At 46.5% G+C, this 20843-nt stretch overlaps 1 protein-coding gene across 1 annotated transcript in view; it reads left to right on the top strand.

Annotated features, from left to right (window-relative positions):
• The window catches only part of CERS3 (ceramide synthase 3), a gene marked incomplete at its 5' end in the record, with an annotated part of 35668 nt that extends 16202 nt beyond the window's left edge, over window positions 1–19466 (top strand). The window contains 4 exons of the mRNA XM_081114650.1: window positions 1892–2020; window positions 3714–3820; window positions 11085–11238; window positions 19191–19466. Of these exons, the coding sequence (XP_080970776.1) occupies window positions 1892–2020; window positions 3714–3820; window positions 11085–11238; window positions 19191–19355 (555 nt within the window). The 3' untranslated portion in view covers window positions 19356–19466. The remainder of the gene's footprint in view (window positions 1–1891; window positions 2021–3713; window positions 3821–11084; window positions 11239–19190) is intronic.
• Between the last annotated feature and the right edge of the window lie 1377 nt (window positions 19467–20843).

Below are 20843 nucleotides of genomic sequence, written 5' to 3'. Positions count from 1 at the left end.
CACTGAAGCTAATCAAGTCATTTTCTCAAGAAATAGAATTGAAAAAAATCATTTATGTATTTATGTACACACACACACACACACACACACACACACTCAGGTAGGTTGATCCTGTAATGATTCTGTCTTTTTTTCATTTCTTGAAGCAATAAAACCTTTTATCTTTTTAGTCGTTGATTTTTCTTTATCATGTACAAGGTGCATTGAGTACTTTTTAAAAAATGAAGTGTAGAGATATGTCATATGTTTGTAAACACATACCTTCAGAGACATAAAACGGTTAGGAGTTGGGTAAAGCTCAGACTCTGGGGTCAGATTGCTGGGGTTTGCATCCTCGCTTGATCCTCACTAACATCTTGAGCTAGATGGTTAAACCCCCCAGCTCTGATCTCCTTGTCTATAGCGCGGAGCGGAAAAGAGTTCCTATCTGCTCTGCTTGCTGTGGGGATTAAGCAAGTTACACCACATGAAGTACTTCCTGGTATACAGTAAGTGCTCAATAAATTAGGCTATTATTATCGTCGTGTTTAGTCCCTTACTTTGGCCACAAGGAAACTTAAATCTTTTAAGTTTTTTTTTAAAAGCACATTTTTGAAATATTCACATACCATACAATTCACCCATCTAAAGCGCATAATTCAGTGGTTTTGAGTCTAGTCACAGAGTTCTGCCGTCGTCACCACAGTCAAATTTGAGAACGTTTTCATCACCTCAGAATAAATTACTCCAGCGGTCAGTTCCCATTTCTTTTAACTCCCATGGCCCCGGGCAATCACTCGTCTGCTTCTTGTCTCTATGGATTTGTCTCTTCTGGACATTTCATATAAATGGAGTCACACAATATGTGTTCTTTTTGTATCTGACTTCTTTTACTTTAAAGCGTAGTCTTTGCAAAGTTTATTCATGTTGTAGCACGCGTCAGTATTTCATTTCTTTTTTTTTTTTTAATAGTCCTTGTTTGGATATGCTGCATTTTGTTCATCCACTTATCAGTTGATGGGTATTTGGGTTGTTTCCACCTTTTTGGCTTTTATGAACAAAGCTGCCATGAACATTCAGATACAAAATTTTGCACGGTTCTTATTTCTCTCGGGTACATACCTCAGAGTGGAATTGCTGGGCCCTATGGTAATTCTATGGTTAACCTTTTAGGGAACTGCCCGGCTACTCAACAAAGCAGCCACCACTAAGAGCGATTTGCAAGGGTTGCAATCTCTCCCCATTCTTGTCAACACCTATTGTTGGTCTTTTCTGTTACAGCTGTCCTGGTGGGTGTGACGTAGGATCTCCTGGGGCCTTGATTTGCATTGTCCTCATGGTTAATGAGGTTGAGCACATTTTTGTGGACTTAGTGGCCATTAGTACATCTTCGCTGCAGAAAACCTTTGTGTTTTTATGCTCAATTGTGGTACCTTTCTTAGCCTGGGTTTGCTAGTGTCGGTTATTCCACTTTTATTTGTTATCTCTTCATATGCAACACCTCTTATTTGTTGTGTAGTGTTTGTTATATGTCTGTTTTCCTTTTTGGAATTAGACACGGAATAAACAATACGTGTAAATGTACACAAAAATATGGTTGTGTGTGTGTGTGTGTGTGTGTGTGTGTGTGCATATACCCAGCGTGGGGCTGTGGGAGAAACAGCAGATGTCAGGACTTAGATGACAGATGACAGGTGATCTCTCAAAGTAAATGACTTTATCAGTGAGGATAATTCTTGTCCTATCTCCCTCACAAGGATTATGTTTAGAATTAAAGTATTTTACAAATTTTAAAACATGCAGATGTCATTAGTTTTTAAATCATCATCACCATCATCATCATTATTATTTCTTCCAGTGTTGAGAACTAATTGCACTTTCTTAATGGTTTCCACTTCCCCTCCTTCTGTAGGATTTTTTTGCTCATGTCATCCACCACCTGGCTGCTCTCAGCCTGATGAGCTTCTCCTGGTGCGCTAACTACATCCGCAGTGGGACCCTGGTGATGATTGTGCACGACGTGGCCGACATTTGGCTGGAGGTAAACGCTCGCCATTAACACACTGGTAACAACAGGATGTCCTGGGCTTCGGTACTCTCACAGGAAGAAGCGTGTGTGAGGGTCCAGCAAGGCTGTGTGTCCTAAAAACAGCCACAGTCCACAGATGACTCTGGGTCCCCAGATCTTCAAGCTCAAAGAAACAGAACTTTTATTTTTATTTTTTAAATATATTTTTGTTGATTTGAGAGAGGAGGGGACAGGGAGAAGGAGAGAGAAGAGAGAGACATGAATGATGAGAGAGAATCATGGATCGGCTGCCTCCTGCACGCCCCCTACTGGGGATCGAGCCCACAACCCGGGCGTGTGCCCTGACTAGTAATTGAATGGTGACCTCCCGGTTCATTGGTTGATGCTCAACCATTGAGCCACACCGGCCAGGCTGTTGTAGGATCTTGTTCTTCTAGATCTGGGTTCAGCAAACTTTTTGGTAAAGAGCCAGATAGTGAATCTAGCGTGTGCACACATAGAATCTCTTGTCACATATTCTTATTTTTTCCTTTTTGTTTTTCTGTTCTTATTCTCCTTTAAAAATGTGAAAACCATGCTTAACTCAAGAGCTGACCAGGGTTAGCCTGTAGACCGGACTGTAATTTGCCAAACCCTGTTCCAGACGTAACCAGAAGCCATTTCAAAGCAACTGTCTACTATTAAAATATGAGCTGTGTAGAACACTTTGTTTCTTGTATGTAATCATTATTAGCCATGTAAATCCCAGTCTGAAGGTCAAGATGATTACATTCCCTTCAGGGCAGCAGTCGGCTTAGCCAAAGGCTTGTGCCTGGGTTTCTTTTCCACGTGCTACCCCCTGAACGTGGCCGTCACGGCTGTAATCACCCCGTTCTCTGATCCTGTCTCAGTAACCTGCCTGAGTGTGACCACATTGGCCGGGACCTAAGGACTTTATGCTACTCTGTTGCTTCTAAACCCTCCAGTTCAGCGGGCTTTGCTGTGTGTCCACTAGGAAAACAGATTCATTGTGTTATTTAAAGGGACTTAGACATTGGAGGTGAACATAAGCCTAAGGTTGTCCCTGCCAGACCTCCCTCCCTCCATCCTGTCAATGACACCAGACAACTCCTTAGGCAACCAGGCTTTCCATCCTTAGCTATAACAGAAGCCCTACCTGACCCTTAAGTATGTTGTAAAGTTGAGCTCATTGCTGTTAGATGTTCTGAGGACCTTCGGTAAAAAACACAGCAAAATAGCCATAGCTGGTTTGGCTCAGTGGCTAACAGACTGAAAGGTCGCAGGTTCAGTTCAGTCAAGAGCATGTACTTCGGTTGTAGGCTCGATCCCCAGCCCTGGTTGGGGCATGTGTGGGAAGCAACCAATCAGTGTGTCTCGCTCACATCGATGTTTCTCTCTCTCTCTCTCTCTCTCTCTCTCTCTCTCTCTCTCTCTCTCCCTCTCCCCCCGCCCCCCACCCTTCCACTCTCTCTAAAAAAAAAAAATCAATGGAAAAAATATCCTCGGGTGAGGATTAACAAAAAAAAACCCACACATAAGTTATCAATATCGTAAATCTTGTTTCATCTGTTTCCCCACTCACACTCCACCTTTCCCCCTGATTGTTTGGAAGCAAATCCCAGACACTATATCATTTATAAATGTCTAATTTTAGAAATGTGTACTAATATTTTATCTGAACACCATTTTTTTTCTTTGTTTTCAGTCTGCGAAGATGTTTTCTTACGCTGGATGGAAGCAAACTTGCAATACCCTGTTCTTCATCTTTTCCGCCATATTTTTCATCAGCCGCCTCATCATTTTCCCCTTCTGGTGAGTAGACGGTGCCCTGCGGTCAGCCCCCGCGCCAAGGCAGCCTGGCACGTTGGTCAAGTCGGAGCATTGTCCTTTCTTTCCTTCATCTCCAGTTACTTGTGCCAAGTTCAGGGGGAGAAAGAACATGAAGAGGCCCTTTTCACATGATCAAAGCAGTGCCGCCGGCGGGTGTGGCTCAGTGGTTGAGCTTCGACCCATGAACCAGGAGGTCACGGTTCGATTCCCGGTCAGGGCACAGGCCCGGGTTGTGGGCTTGATCCCCAGCGTGGGGCATGCCGGAGGCAGCCGATCCATGATTCTCTCTCATTACTGATGTTTCTATCTCCCTCTCTCTTCCCCTCTGAAATTAATACACACACACACACACACACACACATATGTGTGTATATATATGTGTATATATATATATATATACAACACACACACATGTGTGTATATATATACACACAACACACACACATACATGTGTGTGTCTATATATATATATACAACACACACATATGTGTGTGTGTGTATATATATATACACACACACAACACACACACACACACACACACACATAACAAACATACTAACGCCTCCCTCTGTGGAAGAGGCTCATGACAAAGGGGGTGGGAACTGTGACGGGCGGCGGGCGCACCTCTGCCTCGGTCCTGCCCATGAATGTGGGTCTTTCTTGTGAGGAACGGCTTTTCCAGTTACTCCAGTGAAGTGTCCTTGGCCGGCTCTTTAAAGGAGAGGCTTGTTCCGTGTGAAAATTACAGTGATTGTAACCACCAGTAATTGCAGGCCAGACCCTGGGTTCGGCCCTCCGTGTGTCTTGGCACTAGTCAGCACAACAGATCCGCCGGCTGTCAGGGCTCCCGGCTCCCAGGTGAGGAAAGTGAGACTCTCTTCCTTCTCCACGGTCACTGGGCCCAACAGTGGTTTGCGTGTCCTTTCGATGCTGATGGGCTCTTGATCCCAGGGCTGGCAGTGGAGAACCTGTGTCTTCCCTGACAGCCATTCCTTTGGCCAGAAGCTTCACTCTCCCTGTGTGGGTTGACAGAAACCAGGAGAAAAGTGGGAGGCAGCCTTGGATGGCTTGGAAGGAACAGGTTATCACCAAGCAGGGTCTGGGGGCTTGTCTAGGAGTTTCAGTCCTCTCAGCAGGAAATGTAGTGCTACTGGAGATCCTGCGTTCCAGGGAAAGGGCCAGAGCCAGGGTAAGGCCAGATTCCCGGGGGCTGGACTGCACCCCTGACTAGCGTCCAGGGAAGTCTGGGCAGAGGACAGGGCGCGGCCCTCCTATGGGAGCAGCTGCATTCTTTTTATTTTTCATTTTTAATTGATTTCAGAGACAAAAGGAGAGGGAGGGAGAGAGAGAGAGAAACATCAATGATGAGAGAGAATTATTGATCGGCTGCCTCCCGCACACCCCTTACTGGGGATCAAGCCCACAACCCGGGCATGTGTCCTGACCAGGAATCGAACCGCCACCTCTGGTTCTTAGGTTGATGCTCTACCACTGAGCCACGCCAACTGGGCACATCTGCATTCTTTAAACCAGGACTGCATGTCTTGATTAGACATTTTCTGGCCGGGAGAGGCAGAGTGCAGTGGTTAAGTTCATGGATGCCAGTCAGCCCTGAGTTCAAATCCTGGCTCTATACTTACTGCTTGTGTGATCGTGAATAGGTTAGATCATTTATCTGCACCTCTGTTTCATCTGTAAAATGGAAATAAGGGTCGACATGAGGCTTAGCTGAAATAATACATACAAAATAGTTTTGAGCAGTGTCTGTGACATACTATCAGTAAATGCCAACTATTAGTACTAAAATGATGAATGAGTCTTGTAGACTTTGGAGTTTAATCTGGAATCAAATCTGAGATCCAGGCTTGTTCTGTTCTTCTTGGTTGATGAATCACATTGCTGTCACTTGGCTTTGGCGGAGCAAGTGTGCTTGTGAAATCAGAAGATTGCACGATAGTAATTAATGAGGGGATGAATAGTGACTTGCAGATAACCGTTGAGCTGTGGCTTTTCAGTGTGAATTTCATGGTACCCTACGTCCAGGGTTTGCCCATCGCTGACTCCTGTTATGGTCCACGTGTCCCAGCTATCTGTATCCGCATAACAAACCTTCTGAAAATGCAGTGGCTTAAGACAGCGGTGAGCAAACGTCTCCTTAAAGGACCATGGAATAACGATTTTAAGCCTGTGAGGGCCGCATATGGTCTCTGTTGCATACTTTTCTTTGTATTGTTTTGTTTCTTTTAAAATGTGCCAAACCCAGCTTAGCTCACAGGCTGTAGAAAATGGGTCGCAGGCCAGATTTTGCCCACAGTTCATAGTTTGCAGACCTCACTCTTAAAAGTACAACGTTTATTGATTATTATTATCGCTATGGTTCTGGGAATTGACTGGCCTCAGCTACGTGGTTTGCATTCATGTGGTTACAGGCAGATGGTGGCTGGGAAGTCAGCTGAGGTTTTCTTGAAGGCTCCCTTACCCACATGGTAGAGGTAACACATACAAGCAATGGTGGATGCTGATGGTTGGTTAGGGCTGCATCTGGGCCGTCAGATGGAGCAGCTACACATGGCCTCTCCCTCGGCCTGACCTCCTCATAGCTCAAGAGAGATTGAGGCATTTCAGCCAGTGTGGCTCAGTGGTTGAGCATCGACCCATGAACCAAAGAGCTCATGGTTCGATTCCTGGTCAGGGCACATGCCTGGGTTGCAGGCTCGATCCCCAGTGTGGGGCATGCAGGAGGCAGCGGATCCATAATTCTCTCTCATCATTGATGCTTCCATCTCTCTCCCCCTCTCCCTTCCTCTCTGAAACCAATAAAAACATATTTTTAAAAATAAAGAGAGAGTGAGGCAGATGCTGTCTCTTACAACCTCGCTTCAGAGGTCACACCACGTCAATTCCAGCCGCGTTTTCTACAGTGGGTCCACGTCAGGGAGTCCGGCTCATATGAAAGGGAAGGAAAATGAGTCTCCATTTCTTGATGGGAGCAGTTTCAAAGAATTTGCGGATGTATTTCACAAGCAAGCCCCAGGGAACACGTCAGTCTGGGGAGCTCTTTGAGGGCCTCTAGTATTGTGCTGTGGTTGGCTTTTGATTTAGCAACAAAGGACGCTCCCCTCATACTTTCCCATGATGTCTCAGAATCAACACACAAGCGTCCTCTTCCCCAGGCAACAGCTGGCCATAGTGCTGGGGTTGCGTGACTGTGGAGGTGGCGAGTTGCTTTCCCACACATCCTTGACTTCAAAAATCCCACGTCTGAGAACTCATTCCCATGCCTGCATTTCTGGATTTCAAGGAGAATTAGTCACATGCATTTGGCATGGTCTTGACCTTGGCACTCCACTGAGGTCAGAGAGCTGTCTTCAGGGAGTTAGAGATCGCAAGTCAACCAGTCTTAACAGACTTGACTGTAATCATCTCGTTCGCTGGTAAAGGTTTTTCTGTGCTGATGTTGACGGATGTGCGTTGTCTGGGAGGTGGAAGGAAACCTCACCGAGTATTGGACGTTTGGGAGATGGGTTTGCAATGCTTTTGGAAAGGATCCATTGCAGTGCCTTGCGCTCCAGCTTAAATCGTTTTCCCAAAAGTTTGAACATGTCGCACAATCACTCTGTGATGCCAAAGAGGAAAAGCGAGTCCCCGTTGTTGCCTGTTCCAACCATCTGTCCCGGCCCTGTCCCTCCGCACACTCCTTGCAAGGCTCTTTTAGGAGTCCAGATCGGCTGGGATTTTCCATGGAGTGAACCACGCGCAGAGGGGAGACGATTTAGGGTTCAGACGTTTCAGAGCTGCGGTGGGAGGCAGTGGGCAGCTCCGTTGCTCTAGTCTTTCCAAACACCTTTGTTGCTCCCTTGGGGGTGAGATCAAAGGTTGATCAGGGAGAAAGCAGACCCATGTGAAATTTTTCTGGAAGCTTCGCGGGAAAGGACTGGCGCTTGCACATTACACTTGTCTCCCTTTCTTTGGCTTTTCCTGGATTTCCCCCAGCCGTGAGCACATGTGCTTTCCCTGGGGAGTTTCCTTTGGCGTTTGTACCACGGGGTCGCCTCTCCTGCTCTTCACGGGGTTTTACTCAGCTCATTCCCAGTCACGGGCAGCAAGAGTGAGTGACATGGATTTTCTAAACATTGTTGCTCTCGACATTAGGCAGAAATTCCAATTGGCACTGTCCAAATTGCTTTAATCCAATTGCCTGGTTACCCCATTTGTTTGCATGTTTACTCAGAAGTGTTTAAACCTCAGGCTTATGTCTTTTAAAAATATATATTTTTATTGATTTTAGAGAGGAAGGGAGAGGGAGAGAGACACAGAAACATCAATGATGAGAGAGAAGCATTGATCTGCCTCCTGCACACCCCTACTGGGGATGGAACCTGCAATCTGGGCGTGTGCCCTGAGCAGGAATCGAACTGTGACCCTCCTGGTTCATGGGTTGATGCTCAACCACTGAGCCACACCAGCTGGGCTAAAGACTATTAATACGGACCATTTTCTAAAAAAATTTTTTTACAAAAACAAACAAAATCATCTCCAACTGTGAATAATACTCAGCTCCTTAGCTCCCAGGGTGTACATGCTTGTGGAACCTTATTTTTCACCCCTGGCCTCTGGGCGTCAGGTGGTCCCTTGGGACGCTTCCCAGGAAAGGGTTTCTGTGGGTGATGAGAACATGGAAATGCTTGGAATGGCGACGAGAGAGAGGACCGTTTTAAGGAAAGAAAAGACCAGGCCGCGCTGAAGGCACCCAGCAGGGCTCTGGCTGACGTGCATCAGAAGGTGCTGACTGAATGACACCTCAGGGGCAGAGCCAGGTCTCCTGGGCTGGGCTTGGTTTCCAGGACCCTGCTGGGGTGCCCGGGGAGGGTGGGGGGGCCTGGGCGCCGGGGAAGGAGGGGCTGTGCAGGGCGAGAAGGCTCCGTGGCAGCCGGCGCTCCCCAGCCGCCGCTGCAGATGCGTATCTCGGAACCAGACTTTCCGGTGCCGCCCTCGGGGAGCAGACAGTGCGTTGCCCGTGTGTTTGTTCAGGGTCTCGCTGGGCAGTGTGCCCTGGCAGTGCTCCCGCCCTGACCCGACGTGCCGGCCACCCCCGCTGCGTGTCCTGTGGAAGGGCCAGCACAGCCTCTTCCTCGTGTCCTAGCGTCTTAGGCTGTGGGGCCTCAGTCCCAGTGTAGCCTGGCTCCCTCCTGCCTCTATTGCTTTAGAAATGATGTCAAGCTTCCCAGACAAGTTCCAGTTTGTCCTAGAGGACTCTCACTGTGCTCTGTCCCCAATTTACTGGTTAGTGTTTGTCCTGTTTGCTTCGTCATTCCTTCTCTCTCAACACACACACACACACACACACACACACACGCACACACACACTTTTTTCCGAACCATTTGAAAGTTGCAAACTTCATATCCTTTTACACTTAAATACGTCTGTATTATTTCTTAGAACAAGGACATTCTAATTTTTTAAAAATAAGTTTTTATCGAATCCTGTGCAGCTATTGCATAGGATGGTAGCGGTTGGCAAACTATAGCTCACAGGCCAAGGCTAGCCCACAAACTGTTTTGGTTAATAAAGTTTTATTGGCACACAGCCACACCCACTGATTGATGAATTTATTGCCGATGGCTGCTTTACCACGGCGGTAGTGGAGTTGAGTGGTTGCAACAGAGACCAAATAGCCCAGGGGCCTGAAATACTGGCTATCTGCTCCTTTATCAAGTGTTTTGTGGCCCCTGGTATGTAGATTATGTTCATGGACATGGACAACTCCGTAACATGTCATTGAGTGATAAAAGCAGGGTACAAAAATCAGATGAGTAGTGCGATCCCTCTTCTATAAAAACGTGGTAATGGGGAAGGGGGAGGGGGAAACACCTTTATTGTTTTTAGGAAAAATATCTTAAATTAGCTTCACTGAAACGTACTAGGTCACCCGTGAGTTGTGAGATTTTTGGTGATTTTTACTTAACCTCTTTATATTTTTCTGTAATTCCTAAGCTTAAAAAATATTTGCATAAATAAAATGGGTAAGTGGCTGTTATCTCTGCTCTGCAGAGGGGGGAATAGATGAACTGTGGTGTGTCCATGAAGTGGAAGACCACTTGGTAATAAAAAGAACATGCTATTGAGACCCAGGCCAACTTGGGTGAATCCCAGAGGCACTGTGCGGGGCCAGAGAGGGCAGACGCAAAGCTGCCTCACTATGCTCCCATTTGTGTGGCCTTGAGAAGATAAAATTAAAGGGACGGAGGGCAGATGAGTGGTTGCCAGTCTTAGGCATGGGGAGGCCGTGACTACGCGGGCACAGCACAAGGGGTAGGGGGTGATGGAACTGTCGGTACCCTAATGGTGGTGGTCACACAAATCTGTGCTACATTATAATTCCTAGAACACACCAAAAATAGTTAATTTTGCTGTGTTAATTTAAAAAATAACATAGATATGTATAGGATAAAATTGAGGGATCATACACAAGAATTACAGTGCTGTTTGTTTAAAATTATGGGCAACTTTCCTGTTTTATTTATTTTCCTACTTCATAGGGATAAGTTATGGTTATAATTAGAATATAATATTTACAAACAAACCTGTGCCAGAACTCTATGATGTAGTTGTGTGTGAGGCCTGGGAAGGGACTCGCTGGCCCGTCATGCTGCAGTGGCACCTGGAGGTGCAGCGTGTTAGGGTCGTCGAGGGCAGTTCACACTGTGTCCAGGAGTCTGTTTATGAAATCCGTGCAGTACGCAGTTCCCTTTAGAAAGTGGGAGGAGCAATAGAATTGTTGCTTCTTTCCGAGCCTCTTTTATCTGGAAAATTGACTTTTGTAGAATTCCCCATTCACTTTTGACGCCAAATAAATGAGACTATATCGTAAGGTGGTAATAACCCCATATAGCCGCGCATGATCTTGTTTGTTCACAATCTGGGAGGGGGAGTAGGGTCCGGGCGTGCTCTCCTGTTTGCAAAGAGGAAAACGGGGGGCCAGAGCATCGGAGCGCGGGCTGGGAGGCGATAGACATTCCATTGGCTTTACCTTTCCTCCCCGGAGGCAGACGCGCTTTTTGTGGCTCGCCAGTCATGATATAAAAGGTAGTGCTCTCCACTGTTTTCTACTGAGAATTTCCTGGACGTCATGGAGATGAAATCAGTGTTGTGTGCCTTGGGAGAAAAAAAAAAGCCGTTTTCTCGCTGAAAATTCACAAGTGCTCGGACTGTAACGAAATGCTCTCATCTGTTTGGTTTCCCAGGATTTTGTATTGCACGCTGGTGATCCCGATGCTCTACCTCGAGCCCTTCTTTTCCTACATCTTCCTCAACCTGCAGCTCATGGTCCTGCAAATCCTTCACCTTTACTGGGGTTACTTCATCCTGAAGATGCTCAAGAGATGTATATTCACAAAGGTAAGTGCTGTTCAAGTCTTATTATTCTTTTAAAAAATCTGTGTTTTTATTTATTTCTTAAAAAAACATTTTTAGAATTGATTTCAGAGAGGAAGGGAGAGGGCAAGAGAGAGAGAGAGACATCAATGAGAGAGAGAACCATTGATCAGCTGCCTCCTGCACACCACCCACTGGGGGGCGAGTCTGCAACTCGGGCATGTGCCCTGACCGGGAATCTAACTGTGGGGACCTCTTGGTTCATAGGTGGACACTCAACTACTGAGCCACACTAGCTGGGCATTATTATTCTTAACAAGTAGACTTCAGTGCCAGATTGAAGGTGAGGCCTAAACAGTGGAACATTCTAGTTAGTTTATAGTTAACCAGAACTATTTTAAAAAATTTTGATCATTATTTAAAAAAATTTTCTAAATTTAGCTAGAATTTTCATTAAGTAGGTCTCAAAGGTGCTTTTAAGAAATAGCTTTTATTAGAGGACAAGTTAATTTTAAGGGATTTTTATCTAAAAAGTGATGGCTGCTTTTTAAAGAATGTCTTAATGAGTCTAAATTTGTTCCAGTTTGGGACGAGCTTTATGGTGACAGTTGAACAAAATTTTAGAGCATCTGATTTGCATATAATGTTCTCCCCGGAGTTTTCTCCTACTCTCTGAAATATTGTATATCATTTGGCAATCATTTTTTTTCTGAAAACATCTGTTTTCCTAAGCAACAAAGTGATAAGACAGTTTAGACAATAGAGTATTGTTTTGTTTTGAGTTCAGTTCTGGATGGAGGAGCGGGCTTCAGCAGTGAGTAAGCACAGCATCTGGGGGAATATTTACCTGCTAGCAGCTGTCTGCGCCGTTCAGAGTCCTGTGCTAAAGACAGGCGTTGGCTCAGGGACTAGGGGACGTTTCATGGACTCGACGGAACTTGACTTGAGCCTTCGAGGCAAGTTAAAAAAAAAATCAGATCACAGCTCCTCTTTGTGTGAAAATCATTCATCCAAGAATCAAAAGGATCTTTCAAGGTGAAAGTTGGGCCATCTACGCCTGACACAGCATCGCATCCTCATCAGAAAGAGGGACTTGTAGGTCATGGATATGTGGTCATTGGTCTGATGAGCTCATTGCTCAGCTCTCTGATTAACTCGGTTTCCCACCGCATGGAGTGCATGTGCCTCAGTGATGCTGGAGGGGCTGATAATTACATGGACGTGGCGATAATTGACCTTCTACCGTGTCTGACCTTCCAGGTCTAGACAGAGGTGTGGGCAGTCAGGCTACATCTGCATTCAGCTCCAAATTCGGAAAGCTGTGTTGTCATTTTTTTAAAATCTGAATGACTGACCTGAGCTTGTTTTCCTGAGAGTAGGTTCTCCATTAAGGTTGGCGTGCCAAGAAAATATTTCATTGACTGGTTCTAGTTTATTAATATTCTAAAGAGCTTTTCTGTTCTCTGCCAAAGCTGTCTTATCTTGAAGTGACTGATAAAGCTGAAGTGACTGAGATAAGGATACGACTGAGCAGCTAGACGGCTGCACGTCCAGGGGTTGGAGGGACGGAAGGACCCTGGACTGAACCGCCGTAGCTTTGGGTCAGGCCTTCCCGGAGCTCCCGTCCGGGGGCAGGAGCTGTCTCATTGCCAGGCGAGGGACGGTAACCACAGGCCGGGAGGGAGCCCGCAGAGCAGAACGCGAAGCCAGGAGAGATTCTTGTTTGGTTTCCTCGTGATTTTCACCTGTCTCACCCCTAATGGCCTGTACCAGGCCTAGTTAAAAGCCTAGTGGACCGGGGGCTGTGGACAGGAAGTCCTGGTTTGTCGTGCTGCGCTGTGTGTGGAAAAAGCTGCTTCCAGTTGTGAGTTGACCGCGGCGGCGGAGGCCCCTCGCCCCTCGCTGCGGTCCCTATGACTTCAGCTGGCGAGCATGTGCCCTGCGCTCTCCACGCGGTGGCAAACCTGGCTGAGAAACCTGCTTGTTCCTCCAAAGCCCTAGGCCGCCTTTGAAAGAATGCTGTTTCAGGCAGAGTCGCATTCATGGCACAGGGGGGAGGGGACAGAGGTGGCAGTTGACATTCTTAGAGCAACAACTAGCAAGTCAGTTTTCAACAATATCTCATAAACATTGAGTATTTAACACTCAACCTAGTTGTTACTAAAGTGACGAATTCTTGGATATTTAATAAATGGGATTGCAGAAGTTTGTCGGCCTCCAAAAATGTCTTTTAAATCTTATAACAGAGAGTGAGAATTCGTCCCTTTTAAGTTTCTTCTGCCTGGTAGGCCCTTCGTAAGTAATTTTGAATATGCAAATGAATACATAATTTGGGGAAGCAAACCGTGCTGTTTGGGGTGGAAAGTTACAGAATAACTTATGAATCTTTTTACGGTCTCCTTGAGTTTGCATGGTCGACTGCAAAAGACAAAAGTGCTTATACTACTTCACAGTGATTTTTCAAATAGTCAGATTTTGTTTTTCCTAAACAGTAGGGTCATTGCATGCATACCATGAATGAGGACCTGCCATTGGCTTCTGTGGTCACAAGCCTTACCAGAGCAATGGCACTGCCATCTCAGGACCGTGGCTTGTGCAGACTGTGGTGAGCAGGCATCTTCCTGCTCAAGACCAAGACTTGGCTCTGAACCCTCACAGGGTCCCATCGGGGGGTGACGTGGTGATGTGCTACCAGCCCGCACGCGAGCCCACGTGTTCCTCCTGTCATTCCCCTGCAAACAGGAGAAGTGCTGTCGGGAGAATTAAAGGGGCCCAGCCTGCTTTCGTTACCATCCCTAGAACTTGATCGTCCCTCAGCTTCTCTTTTCTTCTTGGTAAACAGCATGCTGGGTGCGGGCCAACTCAAGCATGTCTCTGCGACATCTTAACCTGGTGCGCAGCCAACACACAAGGGAGGAGCCATAAAGTCAGGGTGGAGAAGCCAGCCCCTTGGCAGCCTGCCCCAGCCATCTGCTCTTGACAGGCAGTGCGGCCCGAGTTCACAGAATGACACTTGACACAAGCTGCACCGTTGGCGTGAGAGAGAGAAAGGAGCCCTCTCAGAACCACGAGGAAACGCAGGCCTGCAGCAGATGCAGTCACCTGAGTCCCTTCACTGTCACACTTCTCCTTTCCTAATGATTCTTTATTCAAACACTTACTCTTTTTTAAAAAATTGATTTCAGACGAGGAAGGAGAGGGAGAGAGAGAGAGAAACATCAATCGGCTGCCTCCTGTACACCCCCAACCAGGGATCGAGCCCAAACCATGGGCATGTGCTCTGACTGGGAATCAAACCAGCGGCCTCTTGGTGCAAGGGTTGCTGCTCAACCACTGAGCCACACCAGCCAAGCTCAAACACTGCTTTATTTGAAATACCTAGAAAATTAATTTAAAACATTTGTATGAAGTAAAAAATAGTGAGCACATAAGTGCATTGAATAATCAAGATCATAAAATGCAGTGACAAATCCTTTAACTTGTTTTTAGACTTTTTATAAAAGCATAAGAAAACATTTTATAATAATTTTTTTAATCCCAAGTAACTTCCTGCTAAGCAGTCAGGGTACTAGCTGAGAGCACAGGCTCCTGTACCTTCAGATCTCAGCTCTCCCTCCTCCTGGCTGGGACCTATTCATTGCCTCAGTTTCCTCACCTGTGAAATGGGACTGATGGCATTGGGAGCTACCTGCCCTGTAGGCTGAACCCCTCGATCAGTGTCTGGCACACAGGAAGCACGTGCTAAGTGTTAGCTGTCAGCAGCAGCAGCAGAAGCATAACTGTTGACTCCGGTTCTTTGTGCCAAATCACAGCGCCAGTGAATTCCAAGGAGATGGGCAGTTGGCTCCCCGTCCAGCTCGCTCCTCCTCTCGCCCAGATGCTGCTGCAGCTGATGTCAGGTGTCAGGTGGAGACGGAGGATTTTTAGGGCAGAAAACAAAATCCCTTCCAGGGTTTCATACCTGTGGCTGTGATGTTACAGATCGCACATACATGGTACATTTGAATACAACGTGGGGCTTTGTTAATGTTAAATGCCACACAGTTTCCAGTTTGCATGATCCGAGTTCCTGTCATGCGCAGCCACCTGTATGTCCATCACACAAGCGCTCAGTCCCAGGAAGTCCTTTCTGAACCTGATTCATCATCTCGGGCGGGGGCCCTCCATCCTGGACCCACACCCCGGCACTAGCCTGAAATTAAATTCCTGGGTAATATGCCTCACCTATAGCCATAATTTCAGAAAGCAGTATAATGCCACAACCATAATGAAAAAGAAATGAGATGAAAGACGTTTCTGATAAATGTGCATTTCATATGTAACACGTGTGCATGGCTTCACTCAACAACACGCTGAAGTCGATAGATGCCATCTGCTTGTGTGTGGACCGACTGTGAATGGGGCAGCTGCGCGCACAGCCCGCCCCAGGGCTGCGCTGGGAACTCGGGCGGCACTGGTAGCCTTGCCGTCGGTGGCGTGCTTTTCTGAAACTGTGAAGTTCTGAACAAAAAAAGCCCAGTCTTTCTTTGATTTATGTGCATCGTTGCATTCCTGGAAAATTGAGAATATATTAAAACCATGCAGGAATGGCTGTGCTTGAGTGTCAAGTGGTGTGAGGCTCTGGGCGCAGGTAATTGTAACCAGGGCTTCACCTGCATGCCGGCCCATCTGGACATCGTGCCCACTGGGGGCGGCCGGCGTGCCAGCCACTGCCCCCTAAATGTCAGGGGTGCTCCCCAACCTTCGTGACTCTGGGACCACAACTTACCCAAAGTCTCGTGTGGTGCAGGACATCTTCCTGGAAGTGAGGGTGCTGACGCTGTGGCTCAGGGCGATGGGAGTGCCCTCGAGGACCACCTCACCTCTCAGCTCAAGCAGCTCCACAAAGCCCGGGCCATGGTGGGAGGTGTGCGTCTGCTTTTCTTTGTTAATCCTCACCTGAGGAGATTATCCCATTGATTTTTTAAAAATATGCTGGTGTTGATTTCAGAGAGGAAGGGAGAGGGAGAGAGCGATAGAAACATGAATGAGAGAGAATCATTGATCGGCTGCCTTCTGCACGCCCCACACTGGGGGTCAATTTTTAGTTAAAATCAAGGTGTGGCAGAGCTGTGTTCCCGCAAGAGCAAGCATGTCAAACTCAAAGGCTAACACGGGCCAAATAAGGTTTAAGTTTATGTGGGCCGCAAAAAAACCCAAAGCTTCCATTTTCATAGAAACGTCGGTTTATTTCGATAGAGACATGCTGAATACAAAGGGATGAAATAGATGAATAATTGTTAACATAAAATAATAGAACATTTTAATAGAAGTTAATGTTTTTTCTTGAACATGAACTTACCAGACACCGAATAACTGCATAAACTAATAAGCGTAACACAAATAAACCTATTTTTCTTGTTTTCTGAAAGCAAAATATTTCCTGTTGTGCACACCAAACAAGTCAGTCCAAGACGAATGACGTGGCAATCTGCTGCTAAAATATTCGCTGCTGGTAATAGTGGAGAGAAATGGTGCGCCTGTGCGTAAGGGAAATGAATGCAACACAATTATAGTAATCATCTATTAGCAAACATTGTAGTTTGCTATTAATAATTACGTATAACTGGATATTGTAAAAATTAAGTCACAAAATTTTTATTAAAACGGTTCTTACTTACTGTTATATTGGCTGGGCCACAAAAATATTCCTTTTGGGCTGTATGCCGCCTGCGGGCCGAGAGTTTGACATGCTTGTGCTAGAGGCTCTAGGGGAGAATCTGTGCTTTGCCTCTTCCAACTTCTAGCGACTGTCAGCCTTGGCCTGTAGCCACGCTACTCCACTCTGCCTCTGTATATTTCTTGTCTCCGTGTCAGACCTTGCTTCGCCGCTCCTACAAATACACTGTGATGGCACTGAGGGCCCGTCTGGGTGAACCTGATAATCTTCTCATCCCAAGATCCTTTACTTAACCACATCTGCAGACTCTACCATAGAAGGCAACAGTCAAAGGTCCAGGAACTAGGACCTAGTATCTTTGAGGACATTTTTCAACATACTACAATGGTGTTTAGCAATCAAAAGTGTGTGTGTGCGCGCGCGCGCGCGCGTGTGTGTGTGTGTGTGTGTGTGTGTGTGTGAATTTGTGTTGCTGTTGTATCTTGCAGCCTAAGTGCTAAACTTACTAATTCTAGGAGTGTTTTTGAAAGATTATCTCCATAGATAATCATGTCATCTGCAAGTAGGGGCACTTTCTTTCCAATCTGTATGGCCTTTGTTTCATTTTTGCCTTATTCCATTGACTAAGACTTCTAACACAGTGTGGAATAGCAGTGGTGAAAGTGGACATCCTCGCCATGTGCCTGATCTTAGGGGGAAAGCATTCAGTCATTCACCATTAAGTATGGTGTTAGCTTCGATTCCTTGCTAAGCTTTTTGTTTTTATCATGAATGAATGTTGAATTTTATCAAATAATCATCTATTTTTCCTTCTTTAGATGACCAGTATAATAGATTGCATTCATTCATTTCCAGATATTGAACCAGCCTTGCATTACTAGGACAAATCCTTCTTCATTGTGTATTATTATTTTTATACTTTTCTGGTTTTGATTTGAAATACTCTGTTGAGGACTTTTATATTTATGCTTGTTAGAGATACTGGTCTGTAGATGTCTTTTCTTATATGGTCTTTGTATGATTTTGGTATCAGGGTAATTCCAGCCTCATAAAAAGTTGATAAGTTTCCCTCTCCTATTTTATGGAAGTCACTGTGGAGATTTGGTATTAGTTCTTCTGTATAGAAGCGTTGGTGAAACCATAGACCTTGCCAGTGAAACCATCTGGACCTGATGATAAGTCTTTTTCAGAAAAATTTAAACTACAAATTTCATTTCTTTCATAGCCACCTGGATGTTCGGACTGCCTAGATCACTGTGGGTGAATTTTGGTGTTTGTAGTTTTGGGAAATTGGTCTCTCTACCTGAGTGGTACGATAGCTATCTGTGGAGTTGTTCATGGCATTCTGTCACTAATGCAGTGTTGACAGGCATTTCTCCTTCCTGTTTGCTGATAATTTGTGTCTTCTCTTTGCTTTGCCAACCTTGCTAGTGATTTATAAGTTTTATGAATATTTTCAAAGAACCAGATTTTGGTTTTATTGCTTTTCTGTATTTTTATTGTTTCTGCTTTCATTGATTTTTTTACATGATTTTCTTCCTTTTGCTTGCTTTGGACTTATTTTCTTTTTTTCTAGTATTTTTAGGTGGGAGCTCAAAATTATTTAATAATAAACTTAAATTATTTATTTGTGAAGAAATTATTATTCCTTCTTCTCGAATATAAACACTTAATGCTATGAAATTTCTTGTAAGTACTGCCTTAGTTATATCCCACCAACATTGAAATGTGTTTTCACTTTAGTTCAAAATATTTTCTAACGTTTCTTGAAATGTACTCTATGATTCATTGATTATTTGTGTGTTAATTTCTAAGTTTTTGAGATTTTTCCTATTCTATTTTTTAAAATATATTTTTATTGATTTCAGAGAGGAAGGGAGAGGAAGAGAGAGATAGAAACATCAATGATGGGAGGGAATCATTGATTGGCTGCCTACTGCACGCCCCCTACTGGGAATCGAGCCGGAAACCTGGGCATGTGCCCTTGACCAGAATTGAACCCGGGACCCTTGAGTCCGCAGACCGATGCTCTATACACTGAGCTAAACCGGTTAGGGCTCTCCTGTTCTATTTTTGATACTGTCTTCTGTGTAATTCCATCATGACCTAAAGCATACTTTGCCTCGTGTCAGTTCTTTAAGTTTGTTGAGGTTTGCTTTGGCCTCATGCCCTGTTCTGTCCCAGGGCGTGTTTGGTGGTTTGGATGCTGGGTTTTCTTTGACGGGGGCCATAGCTCTAAACTGGGCCCACTTATCTGCTCATTCATTCAAGACTGGCGGCCAGCTGTCACTCACAGTCCATTCTCTCCTTTGTCCAGAAAATCCAGGATGTGAGGAGTGATGATGAGGAGGAGTACGAAGAAGAGGAAGAGGAAGAGGAAGAGAAGAAGGAAGAGGCCACCAAGGACAAAGAGAGAGACTGTTTGAAGAACGGACTCGGGCCCGACCGGAGCCTCCTTCCCAATGGTCAGCATGGCCGTTAGCGGGAAGCCCACGTGGGTCTCGGGCCATGTGACCAGGGCCACAGAAGCCAGGCTGCCCTCCGTCACCGCAACCCAGGCCCCACAGGGACCCCAGACCCGCCCTCCCTCTCCCCAGTGCCCCCTCCAGATGTATTTAACAAAAACGTTGTTGGAATGTGTTAAAATGTTAAATATAAGCGTTCCTATGGATTTACTGCAGTTAGGACTGAGACCGGTCAGAGAGTTCAAGGATTTCTCCAGGGAACCCTGTCGGTTCTCATTGTCGTTGCACCGCCCGCCTTGCCCATCCCTAGCGAGTGCCAGCAGTGCTGTCAACCCACTGTCTCCGCTGGGCTTGGCCACAGAGAGAGCTCCTGCCCTAGAACGACTGAGAGGCAGCGATGGGACAGGGGCTTGTTTGAAACCTCCCAAGCTTGTCGCTCTGTCCAGGGGAAGAAGCCTGTCCCGCCGACCTCACAGGATCGGAGGAAGGATCCAGCAAGAGAAGGCAACTCCAGTGTTATTGTCCCTGAGCCTCGTCCCCTGCGATTCCAGCTCCGTTTGGGAGAGAGAAACTGGCTAAGCTGGGCATTGCATGGGCCTGAAGGAGAGACACTAGCTTAAACACTTGCCCATTCAGCCTGCGTGGTGCTAGCTGGAAATGCAAATACCCAGCAGGCCCTTTCCATTTACCCTGAAACTATTTATTTGTTAGTTTCCCAAGGGTAATTTCTGAATTCCCTGGGAATTCTCCTCCCTCAGGCCCAGTGGCCACAGGGAGGGAGTTTGGGTCCCATTCCGTCTTCCTGTGCTGGTCTGTCGTCCTTTTCTTCTCTGAAAGGCCAGCAGAGCTACCCAGCAGGCCCCGGGTCCACCCGGGGGCCCTGGGGGAGTGGGACCAGTCTGGCTGCTCCCTGAGCCACTATCACCTGGGAAACCGGAGCCTCTGGGCGTGATATGCGTGTGAGCTCCTGACCAAGAGGAAACCTTAGACACAGGAGGAGGGTACTACCCATTCATCTCCCCTGTGACCAGTCAGACCGCCAAATAGCCAAACAGAACCAGAGGCAGCTGGCAAACACCCCAGGCGGTCCAAGCGCAGGTGCTCGTGTCAGCGACAGCTCCCGGGCCACCTGTGCCTCTGGGAGGATGGAGGGGGCTGGGGGCTCAGGGACTGCTCTCGGTCCCCACAGAAGGCGTGTCTCGTGAGCCCAGCATGCAGGGCAGGCCCGGGGTGTCTTAGATGATTGCTGACTGAGGAGAGACCACTCCCAGCAGAAGGAAAACCGGGCACCATGTGCACCCCCACCCCACCCCTGTCTCTCGGACAGTTTTGGTCACACTGTGCACCTTCATCTCATTTCACTCAGGGCCCGTATTTAAGCCAGGGGACAGCTAGGACTGTGGGCGCCGTTCACGCGTCCACATAGGCCCCGGGAACAGGACGGCTCTCTGCGCAGGACAGGTACCTGAATTGTGTTTTACTTAAAAGATGTTTTTTTGTTGTCG

Source organism: Myotis nattereri (assembly GCF_964212035.1).
Source record: "Myotis nattereri genome assembly, chromosome: 21".
Classification (NCBI taxonomy): domain Eukaryota; kingdom Metazoa; phylum Chordata; class Mammalia; order Chiroptera; family Vespertilionidae; genus Myotis; species Myotis nattereri.
This window is presented reverse-complemented; position numbering and strand designations above follow the sequence as displayed.